Source organism: Brienomyrus brachyistius, chromosome 5 (assembly GCF_023856365.1).
Source record: "Brienomyrus brachyistius isolate T26 chromosome 5, BBRACH_0.4, whole genome shotgun sequence".
NCBI classification, from domain to species: domain Eukaryota; kingdom Metazoa; phylum Chordata; class Actinopteri; order Osteoglossiformes; family Mormyridae; genus Brienomyrus; species Brienomyrus brachyistius.
In genome coordinates this window covers 14,702,562-14,729,296 of record NC_064537.1, presented here as the reverse complement: position 1 = coordinate 14,729,296, position 26,735 = coordinate 14,702,562, and the positions used below count along the sequence as shown (strand labels likewise).

Below are 26,735 nucleotides of genomic sequence, written 5' to 3'. Positions count from 1 at the left end.
GAATTGAATCCCAGAACTTGCTTTTTCCCACTTCTTTCTAGTATGTGAAAACTAGTCAAGTCTGTGTCTGCAAGGTGAACTGTCACCTGGTACACAATGAGATGACATAATTGCCTAATAATTGGGGTAGGCAATATTTGGATGATATAAAGCCTCACAAACAACTGTAATAGTATAAAAGAGTAGCACTTTTTCTACTGGTCTTTATTATGTGATCTCAGTTCATGCTGTGATTGGTTCAGGTCTTTCAATAAGTGGAAACGATCATGATTTCCATCTCTGGTTAAAATATTATGACACCAGTAATACCAGGTACACAGCAAAGAAAGCATGACTATGACCGCAAATCTAATGTCCTATTACTCTGCACATTGGAGCCATTAAGCCGGAAGTTCTGGTTAATTATTGCTAAAGGCCGGAAACTGCGTGGGGATTTGAATTATTTTTTTTTAATTATCTATGCAGGTGTTTCGCCGGTTATTGGGGATCCTGAAATGCCGAGGGAGCCACGTGCGGCGCAAAAATTATAAGGCCTCTGTCCATTGGCTCTTCGGAGCACAAACCGAAAGGTTTGGCGGCTTCTGACAAATATGATTGGTCAACGACAACAAACGATGGACAACGGCCGCCAATGAAAGAAGCAGAGATGGGTTATTTTTACAGCGAACGCGGCAATTTCAATATTATTGGCTTGCTTTAATCACATGACCAATTATTTACCAATCGGTAAGAAATACATAGCCAGTTCGTTGAAAAAAACATTACAGGGGACTGCAAAGCAATTTTAAGTCATCTTACGTCAAAGGAGTATATCAAGGGTGAGTATAATGCGAATGTGATTTCGGTTTAGGGGTCTTTTTTGCGTTACGTTTCGTCCTTTTATTGGACTGTCAAGGTGACTTAGAGTTGGTCCTACATTGCTTAATACGGTGCGTGTGACATAAATGGCTATGTGAATAACGGAAGACTCTTCCTTTGCATTACTTTGATGTACCTGTCGTTTCCTTCCTGTTCAAGCTGTAAGATAGCATCCACACATCTAGCTTGTTTTAAATCGATAATTATCTTATTCAGGTTAAACGTTTTATAATATACGCTAGCTTTGTGAGCTAACGAGCTAACAGTGTGATTTGAGAACAAACGTATAACGGCAAAATGTGTTTTCCAAATCAACTAATATAACATGAATTAAAATTTCGGCTCCCCCACCTATTTCTTACACTTTGTCATTTAGATTGGCATGTTATATTTGGTTCTTTCTGTTTCGTAAAAACTGAGAAATGACAGCAAGCGCTTCACTACTCGTAAAACTGTTAAATCCGTCATTAAGCACAGGTGTTTACTGGTTATTCTTTATTTGCCTGTTGAAGCTTCATTCATTGATCGCCATATTTATCCGTTCTTATGTAGTGTTTCTAAAGATGAACAGATGGCTAGATTTGTGTATTCCTTATTTATTAAAAATAAAAAATCACAAGCAGTTATTCACGCAGTTCCCACTTTATCTGCGGGAGATGTAAACCATATACCCAAAACGAAATGAACGTAATTTGCTGACAGTTAAGTAAACTGTCTGGTTATTATTGATCTAAGTTTGGTTGGGGGTAGCTATAGGTATTTTTCATAAGGAAACATTCACTTTCTTCTTGAAAGAGTAAAGTGTAATAACTTATATCTTCATGGATAAAAACGCACAATTCCACAAAAGTTACCATTAAGCATATGCTGTAAGAATCCACGCATCTTCTGCCCGGCCACTGTGAGTGACCTGTTGGATAGAGATGGGTGTTACTTAAGTGGGTGCCATTGTTATTAAATTATAACACATATTTGTTGTATATAAATTACAACAAATAAGACATATGCTCTTGTGTGACTTACCATGAAAACGTATGCAAAAGCTCTATATCTTTCACCATTTAGTCAATAAAGCCAGGAAGCAAAGTTGGGAATCCATCTCTCAACATGCGTATATTTCATGTTCTCAGGCGGTTTGAGCTGAAACCTCATTATTGCAGACACTGAGCTTAACTCGTATGTGCAGGTTCCGTTTTGTTTCTGACGCAAATTGAGCAATGCAGTCATCTGGGGAGGGCCCTTGGAGCAGCTTGAGCTCTGGGAAGAAGGTGGCCCTCGTCTTAGGGCTCCCAGTTGGGGCCACGGTTGGTTATATCCTCTATCGTCATTTCACAAGTAGCAATGGTAAGTGGCACTCCATTTAAAGCTTTTCCTGGATTATATGTAGCAGATTTGGTGTGTAGCTTTTTGGGGAAATGCTAGCAGCATGGTGTTTTTGTAGCATGTGCCTGTCCTGCCCTTTAGGTCAAAGGGAGAGTGTGGAACAGGCCAGACTGACAGTTCCTCCGGAAGTTTACCGTTCCATCGCCAGGCATTCCCAGAGCTCATTCCTAGACTTGGTAAGTTCATCATAACATAATTTAACTCAGTTTTGCTGCTCTGATGCTTTAATATCCAAAGTGGTCTTGTTTTATATTATTTTGGACTCTATCAAGCTTTGATTTGAATGAAACCCTTAGTACACTGATGCTGGTTCTGTAATTAAAGCTGAAGAAATGCAGTGAATTTCTTTTCCTTGTGGTGTTTTCTTCCCTGACAGGTGAGCCAGCAGTCTGGTGCCCAAGTGAGGCTTCTGTCAGAGAATAAGGGTGACAGTATCTCCTTTCAGCTTGAGGGCTCAGCTCGCCAGGTTCTGATAGCCAAATGTGCTCTGGACAAACTGGCCTCTGACTGTGAGGTCATAACTGAAGATTTTGAGGTTCCCCAGACTGCCTTAGGACGAATCATAGGTAATGCGTGCCTCATTTAAAAAATAATAATAATAATTTAATTAAATGACATGCTATTGTCTTCTACGATGCAGTGAAAACATTTGATTCCAAGTATTAAATACCCATTTGTGTCCTGAAGGGCGTGGAGGGGAGTCCTTAAAGCTGATAAATCGGACTTCAGGCGCTCGTATTAGTTGTCCTAAAGATCGGGACGGTACCCTGGCGGAAGCGGGCAGAGTTTCCATCACGGGGATTCGCCGGGAGGTCTATCATGCCAAAGTGAGAATTTCTCTTGTTGTATTAATTATTTTGTTATCTCAGCTGTGCCCAAAAAGATGAATTATCCGAAGAGCATCGGAATTTATCATTTCTTCCAAAAATTACCATTTTTTAAATCTTGTGGTATCTGTGTACACATTTACTTGAATTTACCTTGGAACAAATTGCAAAAGCAAAGTCATTTATTAGTTCTTAACTCATTGTCCAAGATATCCTAAATGGGTTAGACAATATCATTGGCACCTTTTTGTTGCACCTTGAATTTCAAATGGGTGATTCTGCTTTTCTTGAGGCCATCATCCATCACTAACTTGATCAAAACCGAGGTGTATAGAAGTAAACTGTGAAGGACTCCCACTTCTGACAGAAGCATAAGAAATCCTGGCAGAGATTTGTAAAAAAATACGTCTTAGTATGCCAGAAGATTTATGCAAGAATATCTGATGGATGAGACGAAATTTTCTGGTAAACATGCCATCTCTCTATGTATTTAAAAAAAAATCAAATTGAAGCCTTCAAAGAAAACTTTCCCTACAGCAAACATGGAGTTGGTTTAGTGGTATGTTTTAGGTTTCTTTGCTTTCTCTGGCTTTGGGTGCCTTAAATAATTAAGATGATGAACCAGGAAAATATTGAAGCAGTTTGGAGAATAGTATGTAACCCAGTGTCAGAAAGCTGGGTCTTTGTCAAAAGTCATATTGACAATGGCCTTCAGAAGCTACTTATGAGGGACTGAAGGCAAAATACTGGACAGAAGCAGCAGCAGCGAGTCTAGAACTAAATTCCATTTAAAACCAGTGATTTAAAAGGAGCAGATGGGAGAAGACAGCATTCAAATCTGAGGGAATTGGAGCAGTTTTGGCCAAAAAAAAATGACCAGACTTCCAGTACAGAGGTCTGAGAAACTCATTGATTGCTATATGGCTGTCCTGATTGTGCTTGTTATAACCGAAGGCTATCACATTTTATGTCTTCATATGAAATTGCATCGGGATGTTTTGTTTTTTTTATGTTTCTTATTTAAAGGGCCATACTAATTTATGGAAATCAAAGGTTCTGCAATATTATCAGAGACATCTGAGAGAGACTTTCGATTTTATTTTTAGCTGAAATTGCACGTGTATGAACAATATTTTTGGCTGTATGGTTTGATGTAGCATCAGTCCTCCAGGGTTTGACTGCTTTTGACTCTGAGTGAAGTTTAAATGTTCTGTCCATATTTGTATGTGTGTTCTTTTAATGGACTGGCATCCCATCCAAGTAGTTGGAAGATGAACTTACTTTATTTGATTTGGGGTTTTAGTTAAATTATTGAAGCTGACAGTTTGCAGAATGGGCTGGTTGTCTTTCAGGAGCTAGTCATGGAAAAGGTGGCTGAGAGTGAGGAGGTCCGGCAACGGATAGCACAGTCCTCCGCTCTACGCCACAAGAGGTGCCCCTCAGAACTGCAAGGTCAGAAGGAAGCAAAGCCAAAATCGGAGAAAAATGGAGTGGAACTTCATCTTCCTCAGGAAGACCCCTTAAGCCAGAAGATGGTACTTCCCAATGGAACCACGGAGCCTCCAGATGCATCCAAACCTATACCAGAGGAACAGTCCATAACTGAGAGTGGGGAACAAGACACTCAAATGTCTCCGCAGAGCATTTTCAAATTTGAAAGCAAGTATCGCAGTGATTTAAGTGCTCTAATGCTGGAGCACTCAATTCTCATTCATAATTAACTGTCTAGTCTGTGCAAAAAAATGTTTTGTCTTCAATTTACTTTTGCACTTTATCTATTTCTTTGTTTTTTCTCAAGTTATAGGAACTGGTTGCAATGATCAGATCAGGAGCAAAGCAACTCTGGATTACTTTGTGGCCTTGTACCAATTTTTGTACATCTTAATAATTTAATCCTCAAAACTGAAATATAAACCTAATCAAATATTCTCCTGTTAGTTCCTAGTCCGGATTTGAGCTTCCAGCCAGATGAACACTTGGAAGTATATGTGTCAGCAGCTGAGAACCCACAGCACTTCTGGATCCAGATTTTGGGGGTGCGATCATTACAGCTTGACAAGTTGACTGCTGAAATGGGCCGCTTCTACAGCACTGGGACTGCAGTGAGTGAGACTCAATTTTCTGATGAATTTGGTGATACTTGCAGTCTTTAAACCTCTCGGTAATCGTTTTTGTTGCCCCAGGAGCTGAAAGTAGAGAAAGTAGTGGTGGGGGACATTGTGGCAGCCCCTTACCGGAACCATGGCACTTGGAACAGGGCCAGAGTGCTGAACGTGCTGGAGTCTGGCCTGGTGGATGTCTACTATGTTGACTATGGCGACAATGGCGAGCTTTCGCTAGAAAGTCTCAGAAGCATGAGGTCAGAACTTATCCAGGTTCAGACACCCTTATAGACAGGCTATGCACTTAGTCTGTTTCAGCTTAAGGTTTTGAACAAAGCTGTATTTTTCACATAGCTCTCTCTTCTCTTTAGGAGTGACTTTTTGAGTCTTCCCTTCCAAGCCATTGAATGTAGTTTAGCAGGAGTAAGTCCAGCAGGTTTGTGCTTTTTTTTTTTTTTTTTGTTTCGTTTTAATTTTCCCATGTAACTCATCATGTGCTACCTATAGATTTTGAACTTGATGTCAAAAAGGCACCTAACCAAACAGGAATGCAAGACAAAAGACAGGAAGTGAACGATACTGTGTGCAAATAGGTCACAGCTGACTAACACCATATACTATGTTTGAGTGCAGGCAGGTTACAGTGTGTCCACCATGTTCTCCATGTTCTTGTTTTGGCACTCTTACAGGGGGGTCATGGACTGAGGAAGCTCTTGATGATTTTGACCGCTTGACTTACTGTGCTCAGTGGAAACCACTTCTTGCTAAATTGTGCAGCTACTCTCATTCTGACATGTCTTCCTGGCCAAGTGTTCAGCTCTATGACAATAGCGATGGCAAGGTCAGTGACGTAATGAAGAAGGGGTCTGGGTCATGAAAGCGTGTTTGTGTGATTGAAGAGATTCTGTTCGATAAGGTCCACTTATCAATGTTTATACTTGTGTGTTACTTGAGCCTAGGTTTCTCTTGAAACCTTGTTGTTCTGACCCTCCTTCCTCTCGTTTTAGCTGCTGGGTGTGGGTGAGGAGCTCATCCGAATGGGGCATGCCGTGCACTGCCTTGACTTGGGTGATGGAGGGCTCAAGGGTACCAGAGATAACCCGGGTTCACTGCAGAAGATGCTGGTGAGGGGCAGATTGGATTGACCTTAAATGCAGAATGTCTATGCCAAAATGAATACGGTCATCATCATCCCTTCATTTCCAGGATGATGTTACTGGAGTCACATCAGAGCTCAGTCTTTCCTGCATCAGCTTGTCAGGTAGGTTTTCCAGATATGCAAAAAGGGGTATTCATTGCAAGGACATTCACTTTATTCCAGTAGACATATTGGATGTGGGGAATAAATGTAGGATTTTTGTAATTGTGTTTCTTTCAGTGACATTATGCTTTATATGTATAATGCATGTCTTTTAAGGTTTTATGGATCCATGTGGCAATGTGATGAAGAAACCAGCCAGTTGCTTTTCCTTTAATTTTATTAAGCCACTTGAAACTGTACGAGCTGATGCAGACCAGGGTTCATGTATCCTATTAATGAACTCCTTAAGCAACTGGGACTCCACACCATCCCAGGTGGGCATGAACATACTGTGGATAGGGGTCTCTCCCATCTTGCTCCCAAGCCAGGAGTTTTTCATCCTTCTTCAGGGTACAGAAAAATTGTGATGGCATAGCAAGACCAACACTGTTCCTTTCCACAGCAGGTGTCCCCTGACGTGTTCTCAAGCTCCTCCACCACTTCTTCCCCTTGTGTTGAGGTCATGACCTCTGTTCTCAATTCCTTGACTTTATCTGATGAAGTATTCTTCTCTGGAGCCAGCAGTTCTGATGATGGGCAGGATGTATTTTCCATTTCTTCTGGCCCTGAATTTGCTGTCTTGAATTCCTCTTCAGAAAGCAATATCAGTGAGGGCAGTAGCAGTAGTGGAATTCGCAGTGTCTGGTACTACCTGTCCTCCTCAAATGATTCCACTGTGTTATCTTTAAGCACAAGCCTGTCTACGTCTTGCCATTCCCAGACAGACAGTGAGTCTGCAGTGTCAGATTTTCTCAATGGTCATAGCCTGGATCTTTCTGAGAGTCTTGAGAACAGTGATGGGGAAGAGGCAGAGTTATTGAGATTGGACGTAATAAGACAAAAGAAGGATGCGAGGTCTGTTGCCCAACCAAGTCTGACAGCTGCCATAACATGTAGTGAATATTGTAGTTGTGGTGGAGCCAGTGGGTTTCATGCAGCAGAAGTAAAAGAAGAATCGAAGCATTGTCCAAGCCTTGAAGAATACACCAGCAGTTTCCCATGCCAAAAGATCAAGACTGTAAGAAGTAATTTGCCAGCTAAAGATGAAAACTTTGTGGAATGTAGGTTCCAACAGGTGTTGTCCAGCAATGAGAGAACCGATGGAGTTGTTACTGCCTCTGAGGAGCAGTTCTTGGGAAACCATGATGTTCTGGAGCTTGAGCAAACCAGACCCTTGCAAAGTGTGGAATCATACTGGCAGTTTCAGCTGCAAAGCTTGAATACTTCAACAGAAGGAAACACCAGCACATATATGCTTGTCAGCCAGGAAAAGAAGTATGGAACTGGAGTGAGGCCCCCACTCCATTACAAAGAATGGAGTATCCCACTGTATAATAATCCCCCTGATTCTAGTGCTTCAGCTCTGAATTCAGGTAATAAAGATAGGCCTGAAAAATAAATCTATAGTGCATGCAAAATAGAAGTTTGGTATAGGCTTTTTAATTGGGACTGTGTCACGATGTTTGTTTTGCAATGACACTTGGTTATAGGTATGTTTTGGTGTTAGTCATGATTGTAGATGAACTTGGTAGAGGTTTGACTTTTTTTGCGAGAACAGTATCTTGACAGTATCTTGCCATTTCTTTTTTTTCTAACTCCCCTCTCCCCCCCCCCCCCCCCCCCCCTCGCCAAATCTTTTAGAAGTTGCCTCGATCTCAGGTAGTATGGATGATGTCATTGGGGAGGACTTGGTGTGAAAGCAAACCAAAGTAAGGGGTGGGTATTTTGTTATTGTGTATTGCATATTTTGGCTACGTGCACTGCTCTCTACTGTCTTTTATAATATGGCATTTTCTTTATAAAATATTCCAGCTACTTCCAGCTATTCAGTCCTTGATACAGTGGCAAAGTGTGATTAATTTTCTATTTCTATTGCCCTCCAGAAATATTCACTTTTCTGCCATTGCATGTTATCAAACATAAATGCATTAAATCAGTCTAATTAATAGGATTAAAAAAAATGCCAGTTTAAGTACAAATGTATATTGAACCTGTACTTTTAAAGGACATTGCATGTTTAAATCTAAGTATTTATATGCTCTGAATGATCAGAAGAGTACTGTGAGTGACTTATTTTTTAACTCTTTCTCTCTTGCCAGTGCATCCTACTTCGCACAACTGCCTTATTTATAAATTGCTGCTGCTGCTGCTGCTGCCTGGAATTGCAACCTTTGCCCTGCAGTCCTCTTAAGCACAGGGCCTAAACCAGCCCAACTTGGAGTAATGCAAAGAATATTTTCAAAATGTTTCCGCTCTGTCCCTTCTTTGCACTGTGTACTAAAAAAATTATATGCCAGGAACTAATCTAAATATCCAGGGCAGGTTTGCAGAATCTGTCAGTACTAGGTTTCCTTTGCAAGTACAGGGATGACTCTACAGCTACGTGTTAATGTTTCTGTAAAACCAGTTTTCCCTCGTTAAATTTTGTGCACTAAAATCTGTTACATTTTTGTGCGTTTTTTTTTTTTTTTTGTTTGATAAACGGAATGTACTTGGCCCTATTTTGTACATATCCCACTTTCATTTAGTATAGCAAAACTTTACAAAAAAAAAATACTTTTTCCAATATTTAATATATACTGACATGCTCTGATGTAAATTGTTATATGGCTGACATCTTAAGGTTGACGTTTGTTCTGTTGTTTTATTTTAAGTAATAAAGTGTTTACATATTTGACTGCATTTATTTAGTAGACCAGATATTATCACGGCAGTGGAATAACATCTTGCAGTTTGATATAAACCGGTGTTTACAGTCTCTAACTATCCTGGCTATAAATGGCTGTAACAGCTAGATTTTTTTTTTACTTAAGTTTTAAAAGCCCAGAACTAGAGACTCAACACTGAAGCTGTTAACTAATAAACGGCTAGTCTGAACTTGAAGACTTCCGGCAACTATTTTTCACTACTTAGTTAAAAAATAAAATATGACGATAGGAAATACTACACGTCATTCAGTAAGCACGTGAGACTTGCTCTGTAGTAGCTTTTGTATACACACATATAATTTAAAAAAATTGTGGAAATTAGTTAAATTCCGCTATATATTTAGTGCTGATTGCAAAACGTCATCCTTTTTAATATGTAGGATATACTTGCTCCACGTGCATTTAAAACACTACCAACATAGTAAATAACACTACCACATAACTGGGGATCGCATGCAGACAAAATAATTTTAATCTGCTAAAACAAGTCGCTTGAAATATATTTATTCAAATAAGGTCGACCTAAAGGACCAATGAGCGGCTTCTCAATAATACAAAGACTGGTACAGCCAATGAAATTTGGGATCATGTTGCGAAGATTACGATTTCCTCATTGTGGCCAATCATGAAACGGTAGGCGTTGCGTGCGCATGCGCAGAAAGCACAATATGATAATTTTGTTGATATTTAGCTGGAGTTCATTTTTGGCTTTTGGTTTGGTTTTCTAATAATTTCCCCTTTTTGGGGTTCTAAAATTGAACGGAACGGAAATAGGGAATATTTTGCATGAGGGGCTGATGGAAGACGCAAGGGATTTGGTGAGTCTATTGAGCAGCTTGAGCGTGAAACCTTGGTACATTGGTAGATAGCCAGCTAGTAGCTATGCTATTACAATCCTGTTTATCCCCCCTTTGTTGTGATTGTCAGCTTGCGGCAGAAACAGCACTCAGAAGGCCCGTAGCTTCACACGAGCAGCTATATCAGACTCAGGAAGGTTGGTCGTTTGCTTTATAGCTTATGTTGGCGTGAGCCAAGCAGTTTCTTTTTAGCGTAGTAGTGCAAGCATTCGCGGTAGCGCCGTAATCTCGAGGTGTTGCAGAGCAATGGGATCACGCGAAGGCCTCTTGGTGAGACCATACCGTCACTAGGTGCCACTAGTGGAAGACTGGGAGAGCTACTACCCGGCGCTGAATTTACATCTCGGCTAATGCAGCAGTATTTGGTAATTGCTGTGGAAAAGTTAGCGTACGAGCCGTGTGTAAATGTGCTGATTTGGCCAGACTCTGTGCTTCACCAAGCCGCGTTGTGTACAGGAAGATCCGCGCTAGTGAAAGCCTTTATGTAGAGCCAACTGCAGGGTAACATACCATATATATATGTATGAGGAAATGGAAAGAGAGGCGAATATGAATGGTGCACTGCGACGCGTGAGATGTGCCACAGTATCGGGGTAAGGATCGCTTTTTAAAAAATGTGGTTATTCTGCTGTGTTTTGTGTGCCCTTTGTAGCTCGCTTACACGGGAAAGAGTCCATGCGTGGATACGCGTTTCTCCGTTTCAGCTCGCCTGCTGATGCTCACGATCCAGCAGTAAAAACGCTCCAGCGGTTTGTACACAAAACGTTTCGCTGAGACTTATTGTCGATCGACTGGAGTTTAGCGAGTTGTGCGGTTAGTCCGGTTCCCGCTTGTGGGCGCGTACGGACGGCGTTAATTCCAGCGATTTAAATGTCTCCCCGGAGCCTTTCCGAGGCGGAAATAGTATTATTTTTCGGTGTCGTGTGACAAGCGCAGAAGATATGTCAAAATCAATGTCGTATTTTTACATCGCCACAGCAATTTAAAGCACCACAGGTGGCAGAATAGTCGTTGGCTTTGGCATGAGGAAACGATAAACAAATTATATATAAATATATATATAATTTGTTTTTACACAAAGGTCCGACATTTGCTTTAGTTTTAAAAGCCTAGTTATTGTTTATTTCAGGGTGCCTCTTCCTCTCTGAGGTACAAATGTAACATACAATAGATACAAGTATCGGTTTCGCTGTATAATAGAAATTCGCGTACAGATGTTTTTCGCTTTTTTTCTTTCGCTTTCTGCCAACAACAACAATACTTCCTGACAATATGCCTCTGGTGTAATGGCAAGTAAATGACTGATTCTTTGTTTAGGTTGTGGAGTTAAAATGAAGACAATGACATTTTTAATTTTCTGAATATTGTTTAGACTTCATGAAATCTGAGACCAAAACTCTGCTGCTTCTGGACTTTCCCAAAAGGTGTAAAAAAGTGCTTTAAAAAGTAGTGCCATGGAGCAGAATGGACATAAAAGGGTATGTATTAGAATCGTTTGGCAATGTTTATGTATTTAAAATTTGCAGTTAATTACAATGTTGGTCATTGGGTTTTTAAATGTGTTTTTAATTCGAAGGTGGAGTACTGTTTCCTTATTTACTGATGCGTTTTTGAGATGTTTTGCGTATTTGAATGAGTACATTCTGTGTGAAAACGTAAAGGTGTTTGATATCCACATACATGCACTAGTAATCCCATCATTTAGGTCATGCAGCATGAGTAATATCCTATAATACTTTTAAAAGGCTTTTTACATGTTTAACCTGTGTTTGTTAGGCTTAACAACACGATGCAGGCAGTAGTAAGCTTTTTATCAAGCCTTGATCTGACCCAAGTAAAAATCTATTTCTGCGATTGAAAATTATATAATTATTAATTGTGGTCGTGGAAGTATTTCATGAAGTGTTCTTAAAAAAACATAACGTTCTCTTTGAAGTCAGATAGTTTAGCTCCTAATGGTTTCATCCTAACTATAATAAAATTCAGCCCCAGTCGTTTTTGCAGCTATATGGCTGACCATGTGGCAGCTGTTATGGTAAACGGCAGATTCAGAGGCAGCACTTAACACATATTTAGCATTGGTACCTGGTGGAATAAACGAATAGTAAAGCTGGAACGATTCCTGTAGCCCAGTGAAAATTAAAATACTCGAGTTATGCACAAATTGTGCCCAAAAGAACCAGGCTTTAGCAGACTTAGAGACCCAAACCGTTTTTATTTAGGCATTATTGTCTGTTGCGTGTGGTTGGCGGCACACAGGTCTTAGTCGTACCCCTAGGTTCTTTGCTTGTGTGTATGGTTCACTAATGAACATCTGAAAATTTTATGGTGATAAAGGGCATAATTTTTCTGGTGTCTTCGGCGTGACCAGATTTTTGCTCCATTTTCTTGATATGCAGCAAATAGCATGATTTGAATTATTTGCATTTGGATTGTCTTGCAGACTGAACACACTCCACGTCCGGACAGAAAGCGGCGAGATTCCTTTGGAATGTTTGATGGATACGACAGCTGTAGTGAGGACTCCAGCAGCAGCTCCAGCACGGAGGATAGTGACGATGAGCAGACCAACATTCGCGCTGGCCTCTCCATTATCAAAAACAATGGCCAAGTGTACACCTACCCTGATGGAAAAGCTGGAATGGGTAGGTATTTTCTTAATTTGGTAGAAGTAAATGGATGTCCATGTAACCGCAGATCAACCCATAAGATGATCATCGAAAAATTTTACATTTTCCATGTCTTGCAGTTGTCTGTGAAGTTCCTTTGTGCCTTATATATTTTCATTTGCAAATAATCTGAGTTTGGATTGATTGATCGAATCTATCATAATAATTAGATGCCCTGTAAACACACGTTCCCTTCTCTCTTCTTCTCTAGCTACATGTGAGATGTGTGGCATGGTGGGAGTGAGAGATGCTTTTTACTCGAAGACAAAGAGATTTTGCAGCGTTTCTTGCTCCCGGAGTTACTCATCCAATTCTAAGAAAGCCAGTATTCTGGCCAGACTCCAGGTATCACCTTTTCATTGTGTGTTTTGTGTATTTTGTGGTACAATTCTGTGCTACAGTGAAATATTTATTATGCTTTTTAATTGTGTGATCACTCATTTCTTTGTTTTAAATTGTGTGTGTGTGTGTGTGTGTGTGTGTGTGTGTGTAAAAGTAATCTATTAATGTGGCTGAGCAGTCAATGTATATTTAACACATCATCATTAGATAATCCTTTTAAAGACTGTTAACGGTTCATTTGTCTTTCTCCAAAGGGGAAACCGCCAACAAAAAAGGCAAAAGTCTTACAGAAACAACCTCTTATGGCAAAACTGGCCGCCTATGCTCAGTACCAAGCAAACCAACAAAACCAAGCCAAATCAAAAACTGGTATGTTTATTTGTCTGGAATGAATAAATGTTTTTACGGATGATTTAAGCAGATAAATGCATTCCGCTGATGAAATATGGATTAAGCGGTGCTATAATACTTTTTTCCCCCCTTCACCGGTAGTGGTTCCCGTTGAAGGCTTCAACTGGGGCCATTACATCAGCAGCAATAACTTGGTTGGAGCACCAGTTAGCTGTTTCAAGCATGTAAGCACAACAAATGAACATAAACAGCTTGGACTCCTGCTTATTCCTCCGTCTTCATCTCACAGACATGGTTCTTTGTCCCAGGTCCCCCTGGGAGCCTCTTGGGGTGACGTTACCGAGTCGGTGAGACTAGAAGTTCCCAATACCGACTCTGACGTTCCCACAGAAGTATACTGGATAGCATCAGTCATCAAACTGGCAGGTAATGACTATGGAATGTCATTATCAAACATGATTCAAATGTTCTTCGCTTTAAAAGTTTAAAACATTTTAAGATGGGACTATCATTCATAAAACTCCTATCAATTATTCTAGTACGAGAAGACAAAGATAAGTAGGCCCACATTACAGCTTTATTTTTAAATTGTATTACTGCCATGATCTTTCTTGAATATTGAAACCCAACAGAAGGTATTGAGACAGTTAAGCTTTGAGAATTTTGTTCAGAAGACACTGATTCTTGTAAAGAAAGCTGGTTCCTTCTAGGTTTCAAGGCGCTTCTTCGGTACGAGGGCTTCGATGACGACAACAGCCGTGATTTCTGGTGTAACCTCTGTGTCCCTGAAATTCACCCTGTCGGCTGGTGTGCGTCCACTGGCAAACCCCTCGTTCCTCCTAAATGTAAGTTTGAGGGATGCGATTCTGTTCAAGCAGATTTGTTCGCTCATTTATAATCCATTGCTAAGTGATTACTCTCTTGCATACACTTATTGTCGACAGACCATTTATTCAATAGGCCAATTATTATGACAAATTCTGAGCTCATTAAAAGTCGTTTTGTGTGTCTACCAGTCATATAGAATTGTAAATGCTGTAGTAGCATTCAGTGCACTGGTAAAATTTCCATATTTCTTACTACATTCCTTAGAATATGATGTTTGAAAATGTTTGACAGAGGGCTCGATGTAGCAAATTTAATTGAACTTGGCTTGTTTCCCACGCAAAATAAGCTCAAATGACCCCCCCCCCCCCCCCATCAATAGTGAACCGAACTCCAGCCAGTTCCATGAGGTGGTCTGAGTTCGGTTTGTTACAAGCCCACTTAGCACGTTCATTTGCTGACGATATGTGAACAGAAAGTGCACCCAGCTCACTTCACTTTTCTCTCTTTTTGGATACCATACAATGTTGATGTCAAAACCAACCCCAAAAAATTTTGAATTCTTAAGGTGGTTGACACTAGCTTATGGAGCTGGGAAATTTATTGCGCTAATGTGTGCAGTATATTGTTATCCAAATAGGAAATAGTATAAGCATTGATTTTATTAGGGACATATAATATTATATATCGCTGCCATATACTCCACGTAAGGTGACGCGTACACAACACGATGCGCATACGACGCAAGCAGTGTACTGACTGTACTTGCACACGTAGTTTATGTCTATCTGGAGGATTATAGGTGATGTCCACCAGGGGGCAGTGCGAGAACCACCTTGGCCGGCTCCTTTGTTTCCGCTCTCACTTGTTTTGTATGAGGTTGTGACACAAAATGATGTACAATCGCTGCCTCCACAGTGATCTAGTTGCTAATATTTTAATACTGCTGCAGCACTCTGTACTCTAAGCACTGCTCCACATCATACTTTGCTCTGCCTCATTTCACTTCAGTACCCCACGTTGAATGTTGCATTGTATGTTGTTAAATATCTCATAGTAGTTAGTATTTTGTAATTAGGCTGCACGACACTGGAAATAAATTTCTGCAATAAGTATTGCAGTATTAATAAAGAAAAAAACAATTCAAAATAAAGCAGTTTCACAGAAACGCATCTATTCATGAGTGATTTAAACAGCAAGGATGAAAATAATTCGGAATGGCTCAAATGCCTGTAGAGCTCATGGAAAAGCAGCAGCAGGAAACTTTAAACGTCATGTTAACTCCTTGCGTAGGTGCACCTATGATGTGTGGAATGAGTGCAAAGAAATGTGGTGGCCATAATGTGTATGCATTGCAGAGGTGGCAATTTCAGGTCCAGAAAGTAAAAATCCAGACCATGATTTACTTTCAAGGAACCAATGGAGCAGAGTACATGTCTGGTTGGTTGCAACAAAATCTTGGACTGGATTTGTACTTTCTGAACCTGAAATTTCCACTCTGATGCATTGTAAGTGTCAAGTGTAAATCAGCCCTTAGAAGGATGCAGCCCCTGAATTCGGACACAGCCTGCATGAGAGTTTAGGTCGTGATCTTGCACAGAATTCTGAGCTAAGATCAAAACATTGTCTCACAGGAAAGTTGTTACTTTGTTTCCTTTGTTGCATAGGATAAAGGTGTCTCTTTGTTTTATTGGAGGCTTATACCTTAAGATCTTTCATATTATGAAGTGCACTTTCTGTGGTTGTTATGCTTCTGTTTTTAGAGCCATTTGCCAAATAGGTTTAAGAATTTAGATTGATCACAGTGTTTAAATAATGTTTCGATCTGCCTGTTGAGTACATGCGATTTATATGTACCTGATGTTTTGTGGGGGAAGAGATGAGACTCATGATCAATTCAGTGTCTGAAAGGACCAAGTGTGAATGTGAAATGGACTGAGACCACTTAAAAGCTGCAGTGCACCGGAAAGTGACCCGAGTGCTTTTTGAAGGTTATGGACAGTGTGAGTTCAAAGAGAACAGAATCTGCTTTCTTTTGGCACATTTAGAGGGCTGAATTTGGTTTGTATAGGGTGTATTCACATATAGCCCTCTTTAAAGATTTATCTGGATTGTTTACATTTTATATGGGAATTGGCTGATATGTCTCTCATAGTTTAATAGAATTCTGTTTTAATTGTGTAGGTTTTCATCTGACAACAAAAATGAAAGAGTATATGTCTTTCTGGCTAATCTTTGTATTGTCTCTCTCTAGCCATTCAGCATAAAAGCACCAACTGGAAAGCATTCCTAGTGACACGCCTTACAGGAGCAAAAACACTTCCGCCTGATTTTTCCTCCAAGGTGAAGCACTGTTCTTGAGTGTGGTCAGAATGCACGTTCAAGTTATGGAAAACAAGCCGATCACTTTGATCGTTCGTTATTCATGTTGAAGTGTGGACCTGGTTGGATTTTCCTGCAGACAGGTGTCCTTTTTCTCAGAGACTTAAAACTGCCCTTCACCAGGTGCAAGAGAGTATGCAGTACCCCTTCAAAAAACTGATGAGGGTCGAGGTGGTGGACAAGACCCATCTCTGCCGGACGCGGGTAGCTCTGGTGGAGCAGGTGATTGGTGGCCGGCTGCGACTGGTGTATGAGGAGAGCGAAGATGGCACCGATGACTTCTGGTGTCACATGTATAGCCCACTCATCCACTCCATTGGCTGGTCCCGCAGTATTGGTCACCGTTTCAAGAGATCTGGTGAGGAAATGGGTAAAACTTGGCCACGTAGCCTGGTGTTTACATACAACCACGAACCACAGGTAGCATCTTTTCATAACATCAGTCGCTAATTTAAAAATGCCCATTTGTCATGTGTTGCTTTATTTTAGATGTATCAAAGAAACTTGAAGGTCAGGCAGATGCCCCCGCGCAGCTATTTTTGAAGGTAAGAATACAGTTATGTCTGTGTGTGTGTGTTGACAATGTGTAATTGGTACCAAAGTCTCTCTTCAAACTGGCTCCATAAACACCTGCATCTAAAGGGTATTGGGGCAGCAGAAGGAAAATGAAGTCGGTCACCTAATTTTCTTTCAGGTGAAGGACGTCGATCAGAGTGGGGATTGGTTTAAAGACGGCATGAAACTGGAGGCCATCGACCCTCTAAATCTCTCTGCTATATGTGTAGCTACTGTAAGAAAGGTGAGGCCTGGCTATCAGCAGAACATTGTGACCCGATCTAATGATGGGCCCTGTATTATCTCGTCAGCCTTCGACATTAATGGGCACTTCTTTCTCTGTGAATCATAGCCTTTAACTGTGAAGAAATTGGTTGGTGTTATCGCCATTAACAGATTTGTGTGGTTCACCCATGGTTAGGTTTTGGCAGATGGGTACCTCATGATCGGGATCGACGGCTCGGAAGCTGCGGATGGCTCGGACTGGTTCTGCTACCATTCCACATCGCCCTCTATTTTCCCTGCTGGTTTCTGTGAAATTAATGACATTGAGCTCACCCCACCTCGAGGTATTTTGTTTAGCGGCTGAAATGTATCGGATAGTGACGGCTTTAGAACTGCCTGTGGCTCATTTGATGCTGCTCTGGATTTTAATCTAAAATCAAATCTTCCTCACAGGTTATAATAAACTCCCATTCAAATGGTTTGACTACCTCAGGGAGACTGGTTCCATAGCAGCTCCAGTGAAGCTCTTTAACAAGGTAACCTCTATTGGGGATGTTTTGAAGAGACTAACATGTTGACTGTGCAGATGGCATAATTGTTAAGGATGTGCCCTCTGAAGGTTGCCGGTTATCTCAAATTCCAGTAAAATTATACACTGTGTGCATTTGTTGATCTAAGTTGCTTTAGAAGCATGAGCTAAATTGCTATGTGGAAACACAATCATATCTATTGTGAAAAAGACACCATGAAATATCAGTCGTCTTCGTGTTTACTCTAAAAAGGGATCTGCATCAGGCATGTACCAGGGCAGTGTCTCCCCTCCAAAACTATTTAACATGAACTGCTGTGGAAGCTTTAAAGATACTAAGTGCCATTTTTTAACCGTAGAACATCTGCTTCTCAAAGTCTCTGCTCAGCCCTGATCTGCACCAAATGTTTGATGTGGACTGTGGCTTGGGTGTTTCATGTTGTAATTGGGATACTGGGGCGTTGAGCACAAGAGGTGTGTTCTTTGCATGCAGATACGTGAATTTCTTGAATCTGATGTGTTTGTACTGGGATAAAACAAATGTTATGCCTTTTGGGTCCTCAGGATTAGAACTGGAAAAACTGGTCCTAGACTAGTCATTGCTCTTAGATTATCAAATATGTTCTAGTAATGAAATATTTGGTAGGACCTACTTTTAAAGTAATGATCCCCGTGCAGGAATTTTATGTTCAGTGGAATATGTCAAATGAGATGAGATCAGTACTTTATTAAGCATAATCATGTAAATTAAGGAATTTCAAGGTGTTGTAATTGATTAAGTGAAATACTGAGTTTGCATTCTTTTATTGATCAAGATTAGTAAATGGGTGTAATGGAGACCTGTTTTTTTTCAAGGTATAGTTTTATTCATAGCAAAAATGTCATTTGACATCTCTAAAACAGCTAATGAAGTATGTGTATAATTCAGACAATCATCAAAAATAGCAGGATGTTTTAAAAGAAGCGATTTATGCTCAAATAACCAGAGGCATTGCTGTGTGTGCTTGTCGCTACCCCGGTACACTGGCCTTCTGTCTGTGCAATTCAGTGGCGTCCTCCTGACTTGCAGGAAGTTCCAAACCACGGGTTCCGCACAGGGATGAAGCTGGAAGCCGTGGACCTGATGGAACCACGGCTGGTGTGTGTTGCCACGGTGACACGCATCGTGCACAGACTGCTGCGCATTCATTTCGATGGCTGGGAGGACGAGTATGATCAGTGGGTGGACTGTGAGTCGCCGGACCTTTACCCCGTGGGCTGGTGTCAGCAAACGGGATATCAACTGCAGCCCCCAGCTGCGCAGAGTGAGTGGTTTTACTCTTAGTGTTGTTAATGCTGTAAAGGTGTTTACATTTCCCCTTATTCACTAGTGAACTGTATTTGTCTGCCATTTTGAGTGTTGCCATTCATGAGCTATGTTACGAAGTTATAGATGACAGATTGCGCTGTAGGCCGGATCACACAATGGCAGTTATGTGGAGATGAGTCAGCAGCATTGTGAGCCCTGCCAACTGGATTCTTCTGATCTTTCTCTTCCAGCCACAAGAGAGGTGCCCACGAACGTGACGAAGCAGAAGAAGAAGACTCAGCAGTACAAAGGACAAAAGAAAAGTGGGTCACTTCTTATACACTCTTTCCGACGCCTTTTGTGAATGGCAACACTATTCAGAACAGGAAAAAAAAAAACCTTGGCGCGACCTTGTGTTTCCTGCCGGGGCTTTGCTTCTTGGGTTTCCTTCCGGGTGCGGATTTGGAATGCGGTGGAATGAGGCAGCAAGTGCCACCTTGACGCGACTTGGTTCTTGAGGTTCTGCTTTGGAGCGAAAAAGATGAGCGAGAGCATGCTTTCACTTTGCAGTTCCAGGTACTCCAGGCTCTGATGGCACGCAGCGTTTCACCGCTTGTCACGCTAACTGTTGCCACAATGTAGATCAGATTAGCAGGGAGCTGGACAGTGAAGCGACTCTGAAGACTAAAACCTTCAATCTGAACTGTGTCAAGGCCCACACAGGTCTAACTTTGGCTCATTTCCAAACCAAGGGAGCAAGTGTCTAAAAAGCTTTTTGGGATAGTAAATGACCCTTCCATGCCATAATGTGGTATTACTGGTTAATAGAAATCCTGGTATTTGTTTCACTGGGGTGTACTGGATAGCCTCCATTTTTAAAGTATTGAAAAAGGTATTTTATTGGTATGGAGAGCACAGGGGAACCCGATGGGTGTGGGGGGGAAGCAGGGACAACGGGAGGCTCGGTAGCTTACTCCAGTCTGACTTGGTGTTTAGAGAGGAAGATTCCAGTTGGGAAGAGGCCGGTCAGTTTGTCAAGCGTGCCTCTGACAGGCACGATGCGGAGGAGCTTCTCGGGTGATGAAGAGCTGACTCCACCCCTTTACCCGTCCCATCCCGCACAGGCTGCGGCCCCGGGGCCCACTCAACCCCCCACCACTAGTGGGGAGCTGAATCCCAGCCTCAAATCAGGTAATCCACCAATCCACCATTCCTCATAGTCTGCCTCACTCAGGGTGAGCCATTTAAGGGTACACAGTACAGTGGTCTCATGCTGGGGGGTGGCGGGCCTCAGATTCAACGCTAAGGTTACTCTCATTTGTATGCCACGTAGCATGTGTTAATCAACACGACCCTTTCTCAAAGGTTCATATGGGTTTACCTTTTTAAATTCCACTGTGGATTTGTATTTATTGCTCATCACAAATTGAGGTTGTATAGCTTGCGTCCCTATAAATTACAAAAACAGAATTGTCTGGTCAAATGCATACACAATGTATTTTATTTTTAAATGATTGCAATTTAATTGAACATATTTGTTCATGCTAAATGTAGATTTCTGTATCGTCCGACTACAGTAAATACTGCCCAGCTCCCTTTGCACTCTGCCCGAGTGCTTTAGTGAAGATGCGTTGCACGTTTTGACCGTTTGTCATTTTAATTTTCCAATTATATTAAATTACAAAATGAGTATCCCCTTACCAACAGCAGTTAAACTTACTTTATACGTAGAAAATAAAAATGACTTTTAATAAGGAGATAAATAAGTAGTTGGAGTGCTTATTATGTGAAGTGGCCCTTTTAATAAATAAGGATTAAGATAGACAAAGTATTATCTATATTAGCTGTATCTAAGCATTGTGGTTAGCTAAATCCTTTTTCGCGTGTGTGAGTTTCTTAAATATATTTTGTGTTGCTCATACATTGCTCACAAAGTCTGGAGACCCCTGCTTATTCTGTAATGCTGCAAACGTGCTGGTTTCATGACAGAAGTCGGTCGACAAGCAATGTGTAATGTATCTGCATATATCTTCCATGCAGTCATTTTCTTTAAGTGTCATAATTTTTTAGACTGACTCATTCAGTTCTGTACTTTGTCATTTTGCTGTTAATGGCAGTTGTAATCATTGGCTGCCAAAGGGATACTGAACACACATGTTAGCAGTTTTATGTCACTGCTTGTCGATTAAACTTAACTCGGGACAGCTGTTTTAAAATTCAGATTTAGATTTCAATTTATTAGTACTTGAAATGTTTTACGTAATTTCTGGCCATTTCTGATGTTATATAACTTTTTTGTGAATAAATGAAGCAATGATTTTTGTTATAAAACCAATAAATTTGCAGTTTTCTTACTGAGTTTAGCAAGCATCCCAAGACTTTCTGTGAGCACAGTGTGTCCCCGACCTGCCCCAGCCCAGTGCCTTCCGTAAATTCATTTTCAGTGTATTTGATATTCATTTCATACTCTCATGTGACAGTGGGTAGGTGAACTTGTAGAAAATAATTAGGTATGCCAAGCAGAATTAATTAGTATTTTCCCCATTGTAAATGCTGTAGTAAAATAACTGAGTATTTCATTTTTCAAGCCATTTCAATGGAATTATTTATAAAAATTGTTAGAAATATTTGGTTTGGTATCTCTGATAGCTGTCATTGTTTCTCTTTTTTAAAGTGTGAAAGGGTATTATTTAATGATTCAAATGGTTGTTTTGGTGAAATATGTGGAAGTTCATTGAAGTCTTCCGGGGGTCTCTTAAATATTTGACAGTGGTCATATTTACCGTCCTTATGTTAGTTTTTCATGCTTTGTGTTTGAAATGATGTTGATGAATTCCACGTCGTCAGATACACTGCAGAATCCTAAATAAGCCATTTATTGCATGTCGTCTTGAACGTTTAGAAGATGCTCTTACTGTGAAATGAAGTATGTTTTTCAGTAGCCAAAGATGTAATGACTAGCACTTGACACACGCCGGCATTTTTAATTTTGCCTTTTAAAAATATAGTATGAGGAAGTATTAGTTTCTAGCAATTGATGACCGTGTATCTGATTTACATTTTTTAAATTATTATTTATTTTTTAATTAACCATTTTGGCATGCTCTCATGGGGGCCATTTGTATGTGCTAGTCAGTGAAGCAATTGAGAGCAGCTGATACCAGTGAAAACTTATAGGCTTAGCTGCTTTTCTGTCCATCTGATCCTGCCAGAATTTGTGTGGAGAAACTTCAATAATATTATTCATGTGTCGGTTGCAGAGTAGTTGAGGAAAATTTTCACCAAACATCTTTATCCTGGTGTGTGTGTGATCAGAGAGAGAGATTGTACAGGTAGGCTCAGGTGTTTTGGAGGAACTAAGGATTTTAATTTGCGGCCCTTGGGTTGAGACTGGACATTGCAGCATTGGTGTCACGAATGGTCGTTATTGGGACGATCCCTTGATTTTTATACATCCTTCTCCTCTTCCTCAAGGGGCTTCGCTGCAGCTGAAGGAGGAGGCCACAGAGCTGGATGAGCACAGCTTTTCACAAGGCATCTCAGACCAGGAGAGCAACGGTCCTGGCAGCTACTATGTCAAACAGGAGCCGTGAGGCAGCGGACGGGGACTTTTGATAAAAGCGAAAGCCTTAAACACTGTCTGACCTGACCAGCACTTGGAAATCAGTTCGGGGTGAATGGGTAGGTGCACAGCGGTTTTGACGAGCGGCAGGACTCCAAATCATAAGCAATTGTTTATTGGGTAAGAAAAGACACAAGAATACAGCAAATTTAGAAGAGAAGGTAATATTTTACAAGATTATTATTTTCCTTTAGCTTTGTTTTAACAATTTGCCAGATGGACTTTCAATGTTCATTGTACTTGAAGTTTTCAAAGACGTTTTTTGTAAGATTTTTTCGAAATTGAACTGTTGTGTGTCTGATTTTGTTTTGGTCACTTTGGGAAGGGGGTAGTAATGTGAGAATTTTTAAGTTTAAGGTGGAAAGATCTAAGTATATATACATTTTTTTTTGTGATCTGAAAAGAGTGGGTTTGAATACATGTAACTCATAAACCTTACTGGTATGAACACATTCAGATTCAATGGATAACACTGTCATAAGATTGCACTGCAGGAATGTACATTTCTATTCACCCGTTGCAGTCACCTTTGCCACAGATGTGCAGCTTTATTATATAAGTAACAAATCAATCATCAATCATATTTTTAATATTTAACAAACTCTGTGAGAATTGTAAAGAAACAAGATATGTCACCATTGACAGATATGCAAACCTTTATTTTAAGTTGCTTTTTTTTAACTGATGTCTGTAAAATATTTCGCCAGTTACATAAAATTCCATATTTTAGAGCCATATTGTCGCAGAAGGGTGAAGTATTCAGCTGAGCCTCAGAATAAATTAAATTTTCATACTAATATTGATTGTCACCGTTTACATCAGCAAAATTAAAAAATAAAGTTACATAATTTTTAAATATTTCAAGTGGCATAGAAGCTCTGCATAGGACCCCTGTAGGTGTGAGCATTAAACATAACATAACTAGTTCTTGTTTGAGGAACAAAGATTATTGAATAACCAGTTAAACAACTATTGTTAAAGTACATTATCTTAAGTAACAAGCTAGGTTCACTCTAAATCTTTATGTATTTGGTCTGTGCATGGTTAATTCCTCCCCTCCTCTCTGTTGTCTTAAAACCATGAGCTACCATGAAACCAATGACTTTCATCACAGATTTGATTCCATCACAGAAATCTTTGTACTACCTCATTAAAAACATAGCAGTGGCACACTTGACCTGTTCACTATCCACGAGGTAGTGGAACTCTGGGAAATAAAATGTGAGTTTTATTTTTCTGTCATTTCCTTTATTTTTTCTCTCTCTCTTTTTTTTCTCCCTCTCATCTTAAATTTCCCCTCCAATTGGTTAGATGAACTTATGCTTGTTGTATCATCGATCCAGTGGATTGATGTGTAAAATGCCACTGCAGAAACTGTGCAGAATCAGTGTACCTTATGCAAAGGATAAATGTGGAACCTGGTCATCAGGTATTAACTGTATATTCCATCTTGGTGCAAAGCAGGGGTGCACAGTCCTGGAGTTCTGGAAGCTTCTAGTTGAACTTCATTACTCATCTTTGTTCTTCAAATACAATGAGAGACACTTCTTGCCGCATCGCAGCGTGCTAGGACTGGAGTAACACACCCCTGATCAATGGCTTCATATGGCGTACATACATTAATATACTAATATTTTACATATATCTTAACATTGGAGACATTTATTTAAATGAAGATTTAATATGCAATTATAATTTTGAAATAAAACTGGCGCTTTCATATATTTGAAGATTTAAGAAATAAACCTATTAAAGATTATATACAAATGTCTACATACAAACGTGCATAAAATTTTAATTACATGTAAATCTATTGCATAAATGTGACAATTTCTGTTACAATGTATTTGGATCAGCTGTGATCTTTTTCCATAGCATGCATAGTTAATATATTTGTTAGTGTGTATAGCAACATTTTATATTGATGTATATATAAAATGTATACTCACTAATCAAATATAATTTCTCTACCTGATGCAGGTGTAAATATTATATAACTGTATACACTATAGACTCCCTTCATGTACCAGTAAGGTTGATAATTAATTCTCAGGAAACATTTGCATCTTGTTTTATAGGCTTGCTATAGCTTGTTGGGTCAAGGCTAATTGCTTTCCAGGTGGTCAGTATTGGGGATATACAGGAAATCTAAGTAAACGACAAAACTAATAATTTTTTTTTTCTTAATTCTTTAATGACATGGATGACATTGATGTGCATAATATTTAATAGTATTAGGCTTATATGGTCTCTTGGTCATGCGGTCTTAAGTATTTAATTTTCACTGAGTAAAATTCCCTGTTGCGTATTAATGCAGATATAAATCGGAGACAATTATTGGTAATTGTGTTCTTGCAAATGTGAAACATTCTCCCAAGTCTCTCTTTTTTTTTTTCCCTCCACAGACAAAATGTAGGTGTTTGGAGGGAGGGGGGTACAGATTGCAAAACAAGGTATATCATTAAGAATTTAAATTCTTTTTTTGTTGAATTTTTTGGTGAGTTATTTTACACAGTGGAGATGCTGTAACGTTTGCGTGTGCAATGCCTTTCCTTAAATATTAGGAGGCATGAGAGTTAAAACAGCGGCCCCACGGCTACCTTTTGAAGTGGCTCCTTATTTGTTTTCAATTGGGTGTCCTGAGGGGGTGGTGGATACATTTGGTATAACATTCATACTGAATATGCAGTTCATGTGTTGGCTGGAAAAAGCAGAAGTTTGCTTAGTTTGTTAAAGTGTGTCCAGCAAAGCAATAAAACATTCTGTTGTATTCCACCAAAATTTGATTTCAAGTGCATAGGCTTTATTTTTTAATTTGGGATCACATGGGTTATTGAAATAAACGAAATGCTTTAGTTTGACTGGCATCAAGGTGTTTGAGATCTTTGCCGTTGGTCCACTGAGTAATAATTCTGAAATACGGTGGTGCTTAATGCACTGATGGTGAAACATGTTCAGATATTTAAAAAAAATCCTTTTTTCTAGCTTGAGACAATGCATTCGAGACCAAACGATGGCATTATGTTTGTTTGTACTTTTAAGACATGACTGTTTCACGACAAATTTAGCTGCTACCCTCTCCTAGAATATGATGTAGGTGCCATTATTCTACATGAATGACAATGTTGCAAGTCGATAACAATAAAATACACAGGTGTACAACCTACAGTGCAAAATTTCCTGTAAATGAGATGGAGGCCTTACCTGTTTTGTTATACTTGTTTTCTTGATAGCAAAAAAGAGTGAAAGGAAATTGTAACATGTTTCATGAACCAAATATCAGTGCATGCAGCATTGTGAACATCTTGTTGAGGCCCACGGTGCAGACCTGACCTCTTTATTTTTTGTGCTATGGTCTAAAGTTACGTGCAACTTCCTAGTTTTTTTTTTGGATACTAACACGGGTCTCTTTTTTTATGTGAAACCCCTTTTCCTCAGTCTTTGTATTATGGTGCTATATATTTGATAAACTGTTAATCCTTTTAATGGGGAATGATTTTGAGAAAATGTACTTCTGGTTGGATTTGAGTTGTCTTCTGTATTGTATTTTGGATACAAATGTAAAGAATTTGTAGAGAAAATATTAACTTTTCCCCTCATGGTACATCTGGGGGTTCAGTAAGGTATGGGATTTGTACACCTTTTTCATCTAAGTTTTGATAGTGTCTGTACATGTTCTTTCCTTTTCATTGTCATGGTTATTTGTGCCGTGAACCAGAGGTTTAATAACCTTTCTATTGAATTTGTAAATAATTAAAGCGTGAACTGTTATTTTACAAATCTTGCAGACGTTTCCAGCATGGATGTGAAAAAAAGCATTAATTCACTGAAGACCTTTTTACACTGAATAAAAAAAATATATAAATGTATCTTCACTATTATTTCCTTGCGCATCATCTAAGGTCCTGCAAT

The 26,735-nt window shown here is 39.8% G+C and overlaps 2 protein-coding genes across 15 annotated transcripts; both read left to right on the top strand.

Moving 5' to 3' along the window:
* Positions 1-518: 518 nt before the first annotated feature.
* On the top strand, positions 519-9,152 carry tdrkh (tudor and KH domain containing). 7 transcript variants are annotated; one of them, XM_049015062.1, is made up of 16 exons: positions 519-818; positions 2,045-2,202; positions 2,323-2,417; positions 2,618-2,807; positions 2,929-3,068; positions 4,421-4,727; positions 5,007-5,170; positions 5,252-5,427; positions 5,542-5,606; positions 5,860-6,011; positions 6,178-6,294; positions 6,377-6,431; positions 6,588-6,745; positions 6,877-7,843; positions 8,112-8,186; positions 8,570-9,152. In XM_049015062.1, the coding sequence occupies exons 2-15, from the start codon at positions 2,076-2,078 to the stop codon at positions 8,165-8,167; spliced, it is 2,769 nt and encodes a 922-aa protein (XP_048871019.1). In that variant the 5' UTR covers positions 519-818; positions 2,045-2,075; the 3' UTR covers positions 8,168-8,186; positions 8,570-9,152. The 7 variants fall into 7 exon arrangements, with proteins under 7 accessions (XP_048871019.1, XP_048871018.1, XP_048871017.1 ...); XM_049015061.1 differs by having other exon boundaries at positions 520-818; positions 6,874-7,843; positions 8,112-8,179; XM_049015060.1 differs by having other exon boundaries at positions 521-818; positions 6,874-7,843.
* A 695-nt stretch (positions 9,153-9,847) lies between these two features.
* mbtd1 (mbt domain containing 1) lies at positions 9,848-26,692 on the top strand. 8 transcript variants are annotated; one of them, XM_049013820.1, is made up of 19 exons: positions 9,858-9,996; positions 10,106-10,172; positions 11,460-11,513; positions 12,479-12,680; positions 12,916-13,049; positions 13,301-13,415; positions 13,539-13,621; positions 13,706-13,823; positions 14,108-14,242; positions 16,477-16,565; positions 16,728-16,962; positions 17,094-17,149; positions 17,299-17,403; positions 17,581-17,728; positions 17,838-17,920; positions 18,983-19,217; positions 19,453-19,524; positions 20,198-20,392; positions 22,676-26,692. In XM_049013820.1, the coding sequence occupies exons 3-19, from the start codon at positions 11,490-11,492 to the stop codon at positions 22,792-22,794; spliced, it is 2,148 nt and encodes a 715-aa protein (XP_048869777.1). In that variant the 5' UTR covers positions 9,858-9,996; positions 10,106-10,172; positions 11,460-11,489; the 3' UTR covers positions 22,795-26,692. The 8 variants fall into 8 exon arrangements, with proteins under 8 accessions (XP_048869778.1, XP_048869773.1, XP_048869777.1 ...); XM_049013815.1 differs by having other exon boundaries at positions 11,408-11,513; XM_049013816.1 differs by lacking the exon at positions 10,106-10,172 and having other exon boundaries at positions 9,857-9,996; positions 11,408-11,513.
* Positions 26,693-26,735: the final 43 nt, after the last annotated feature.

What these genes read in the sequence shown, in the direction of transcription:
- tdrkh (XM_049015061.1), top strand. Translation starts at nt 2,076, where the DNA reads ATGCAGTCATCTGGGGAGGGCCCTTGGAGCAGCTTGAGCTCTGGGAAG. An exon ending in TCATTTCACAAGTAGCAATG is followed by an intron (nt 2,203 to 2,322) that starts GTAAGTGGCACT and finishes CCTGCCCTTTAG; the next exon opens with GTCAAAGGGAGAGTGTGGAA. An exon ending in ATGACAATAGCGATGGCAAG is followed by an intron (nt 6,012 to 6,177) that starts GTCAGTGACGTA and finishes CTCTCGTTTTAG; the next exon opens with CTGCTGGGTGTGGGTGAGGA.
- mbtd1 (XM_049013816.1), top strand. Translation starts at nt 11,490, where the DNA reads ATGGAGCAGAATGGACATAAAAGG. An exon ending in ATCAGTCATCAAACTGGCAG is followed by an intron (nt 13,824 to 14,107) that starts GTAATGACTATG and finishes GGTTCCTTCTAG; the next exon opens with GTTTCAAGGCGCTTCTTCGG. An exon ending in GTGTAGCTACTGTAAGAAAG is followed by an intron (nt 17,404 to 17,580) that starts GTGAGGCCTGGC and finishes ACCCATGGTTAG; the next exon opens with GTTTTGGCAGATGGGTACCT.